Source organism: Mixophyes fleayi, chromosome 4 (genome assembly GCF_038048845.1).
Source record: "Mixophyes fleayi isolate aMixFle1 chromosome 4, aMixFle1.hap1, whole genome shotgun sequence".
Classification (NCBI taxonomy): Eukaryota; Metazoa; Chordata; class Amphibia; order Anura; family Limnodynastidae; genus Mixophyes; species Mixophyes fleayi.
Window position 1 is genome coordinate 334,796,957 of NC_134405.1, and position 4,136 is coordinate 334,801,092.

The following is a 4,136-nucleotide window of genomic DNA, read 5'->3' on the forward strand; positions in this document are numbered from 1 at the left end:
TAAGGAGAAATAAGAAAAAAAATTAACTTTTCAATCATTCTTCCCAAATCTACTTTTAGAAATTTAGAGTAACCCCATAAATGCAACTTTGAATCGGTTAGTTCTTGTAGGTACAGGGATACCAAATATGTGTAGTTTGTTCAAGCTCTGAGACAGATACAGTGTACATTTTTAGTTTATTTTACGGTGGCTGAGAAGCGACCTGGGGAGAGGGGCAGGGCGGGAAAATGGAGACCTATTTTTTAATTTTACTTTTATAACTTGGGTGGGCCGTGTCAGGTACATTAAGCTCTCTCCAGAATAATTGTCTGATCTCTCAGTCTGGGAGGTCTCACGCTGATTTGAGACAAACATTCAGGAGGCGTAGGAAACTATGGTATAATAAGTTGTAATCATTGGTTAGAAGCATTCTCTAACAGAGTGTATCTAACGGCTCTTCTACAATCTCTTTCTACAAATGGTGTCTATGAAAAATTACATCAATAGAATGATAAAGTTGTGGGTGAATCTAATATTGTCTTTCTCCAGTAGTGGGTTAACATGTAGGACAGTTGGGATCTATGCAGCCACAAATACTATGGAATACTGACTTTACCAGGACAACAGTGAGTTTACTAAGGATAAAACAAATGGCACAACGGCAAACCTAGATAATAGACACAGGAGATATTATAGCCGGGTGGTATCTCTCATAGACTATTTATTAGTCATAGAACATGTGGTGGATTGATAGAAGCTTATTTATCTCTGTACATATTACAATAATACAAAATAACATTTCAGTAACTGTTGTGAATTTTTAATTATAGCTCTATTCAGAATTACAGAATGGAAAGTAAATTCAAACCGTAATTTTAAAAAGATAGGTCTCACTTTTATTAACATTACATAGTACACTTTCAATTATTAACCTATCACATATATCCAACTGTCTCTTAACGGAGACGTCCATATCTTGTATCATGGCAATTTAGCAAATTTTATGTACACATCTGTGCAATTTATCCACTGTATTCCATTACTGACAATAGTCAATGAACAGGTGACATATAATACAGTACTAATAATGGAAAACATATAGGAAAGATGACAAATTTACATCTAGTTACCTAATGCCTAGTGTAACACCGGAAGAGGGGCTCAGCTGTAGCTCCACCCACTGTTTCAATTTATCAATTACATTTTCTACCAATAAGATTTCCCATCATGTGATGTCATCAGTCTCTGGGCAGAGTTCTTACATTATAATAATTTAATATAATTTCTCTCAGCTCCTGACTCCCCCAGATATCTTTATACATCCTCTCCATACCCATAATGCGGCATGAAGGGGCTCAGTGAAGGTGACAGTGAAGGTGTGTAAGTGTCTGATCGGGTCACACAGGGAATAAAAGGACAGATGTCCAGCCTCATAATCCAGATATATCCTCACTCTATCATAGGGGATATTGTCAGGTAACCGGATCCCTTCCTTGTTATGTCTCATTGTATACTGATTTTCATACCACCTCATACACCAGGACTTGTTATTATATCCAATAAGTGACTGACCTCCTCTCCTGTCTATATTCGTATAACACATCCCTACCAACCAGTGCCCTGATTTACTGACATCCACTTCCCAATAATGCTGCCCTGAGGAAAATCTCCTGGTGCTTATTACCTGATTACACCAAAATCTCTCTGGTGTTTCTGGACGTTTCTGGTGTATATGTGACCAGGATGCAGTTTTCATATCACCTGATATATGTATATTATTAGAAGCTGTGTTTACATCCAATAATATGTCTGTAGCTTCCTGCACATAGATCCCTGTATTTATACCTGTTATTATACCAGATAATTTGTATAATGTCTCTGAGATGAGACCCACATCCAGATCTCCTACATCATGGACCTGGTTATAATGTCTCTTTCTGCCCCCAGTATCACACAAGTCACCAGTGTCTGGTTCATGTAAGACAGTCACTGGATCAGACATGTTACACAGCTCCTCAATGTGACGCATCTTCCTGAACAGCTCGTCCTTCTTTTTTTCCAGCTGCTGGATCAGATCAGAGACTGAGAGTGAAACACTCTCTTCCTGCCTGGAGATCTCACTCAGGACTCTCTTCTCTAGGTCTTCCAGCTTTCTCCTGATGTCACTAAACTGGGCAGTGACTCTATTTGTTATACTATCTGCTTTATCCTGATCTTCTCTCCTGCGCTCCTGCAGACTCTGGACTTTTTTCTCAGTCTCCTCTCTCTTTGTGGTCAGTTTCTGCAGAACATTTCTCAGTTTCTCCTTCTTCTTCTCAGAGGCCTCATCCAGTGACTCCACCTGATGTCCTCTGTGTTCTCCGATCAGACAGCAGGACACACAGATACAGGCAGCGTCTTCAGTGCAGAAATATTTGAAGAGTTCCTTATGGACGTTGCATTTCCTGTTCCCCAGGGAAGTGGTGGGATCAGATAAGATGTGTTCTGCTGACTTGCTGTGTACTCTCAGGTGTTTATCACACAGAGAAGCTTCACACAACAGACATGATTTAGCAGCAGGTACAGGAGAATCCACACAGTAAGTACAGAAGATCCCAGTCTCCTCCTGATCTGGCCGAGTATACAGGAAACTCCTCACTATGTTACACAGAGTTATGTTCCTCTGCAGTGCAGGATGCTCCTGACACTCTGCTCTGCATTCAGGACAGGTATAAACTCCAGACCCCTCCTCTGTTTTCAGCACATGATCAATACAGACCCGGCAGAAGTTGTGTCCACATCTCAGTGTTACAGGATCTGTATAAATGTTCAGGCAGATGGAACAGTCCAGCTCCTGTCTCAGATCAGCAGACGCCATCGCTGACAGCAGAAGAGAGAAATAAAAGTGAAAGTCTCTGACACTCAGACACCAGTGGGTGTTTGTCACATTCTCCACACAGGGCGAGGCTGAGCTTGTCACTCACATTATATCTACATACCCAGTTATACTATGGGACAGAGCCAATACTTATAAAAGATATTTTTACTTTGCAAACTATATATATTGCATCGCTATCTGAAAGGAACAATGGTACGTCATTGTCTAGTAGATACTGGTGCTCATCTAGAGCTGCGTCTTATTTTGAGTAAGATACGTATTTCCGTACTGCACATGTGCACCAGAAAGCAGTAAGCATTACCTATCAGTACACCATTGGTTGCATCTCCTTAGGCTGGAGAGATTCAATGTACATATATGGGTTGAGTACATTGTGATCACAGTATTGGAACACAATTAGATGTGGACACATCCGCAGATACACGTTTTAGGACATCTATCTCTTGTGATAACTGGTAGGCGGGTCGAAAAATATGTAATAATTATGGTGATCAGCAATATTATCTAGCTGCTTCTGATAGGCTGATTGTGTACTGATGTCTGTAGCTGATACTACTTAATCCAGTACAGTCATGGCTATATTATATGGAGCCACTGTCATCTGTTCTTATTACTTAATGGACATTTCCATCTGGACTAAAGCAATAAAGAAGATTCCAATGTCATATTTAAAGGGGAAAACAACCAATATTTCTGTTTAGTTTATTTTGCATTTATATTCTGCATTTTTGTTAGTTTTGTTTTGTTAGTCTTTAAATTACATATTATATGGAACACGTGACTTTCACATGTATTAATTCAGTCCTCCCTCCCCCTTGTGCCACAAAGGTGGGAAAAGGAATAAGCGTGAAGCTTCGGTATAGCAATTGAATACAAATGACAATAATAACATGTGAGATGGTGCAGCAATAAGCAGTAGCATAGAAATAACAACAATGCAATGGAAATGTAAATACAGAGATTGTATAATAGTTGCACAAATACACTCTGGCTAAATACTGGAGTTCAGTTTTGCACACTAAGCCAGCAATTAACAGGTGATATTGGCGTGTTGCAGTACAGTGTTCCAGTGTTACATAATACAATGCACTAGTAAGTGCATTGTATTATGAGAGTCCTTCCGTAGGTACAAGGAATGTAATAAAACATGCAAAAAGGAAATTAAATTTGCTAAATTAGAAAATGAAAAACAAGTTGCAAAAGAAAATAAGACAAACCCCAAAACATTTTTTAAGTATATAATCGGCAAAAGGATTAAAAAAGATAATATAGGACCACT

At 39.1% G+C, this 4,136-nt stretch overlaps 1 protein-coding gene across 1 annotated transcript; it reads right to left on the reverse strand.

Annotated features, from left to right (window-relative positions):
• Positions 1 to 894: 894 nt before the first annotated feature.
• LOC142153142 (E3 ubiquitin/ISG15 ligase TRIM25-like) lies at positions 895 to 2,842 on the reverse strand. Its single transcript, XM_075210461.1, has one exon. The coding sequence runs from the start codon at positions 2,834 to 2,836 to the stop codon at positions 1,268 to 1,270; it is 1,569 nt and encodes a 522-aa protein (XP_075066562.1). The 5' UTR covers positions 2,837 to 2,842; the 3' UTR covers positions 895 to 1,267.
• Positions 2,843 to 4,136: the final 1,294 nt, after the last annotated feature.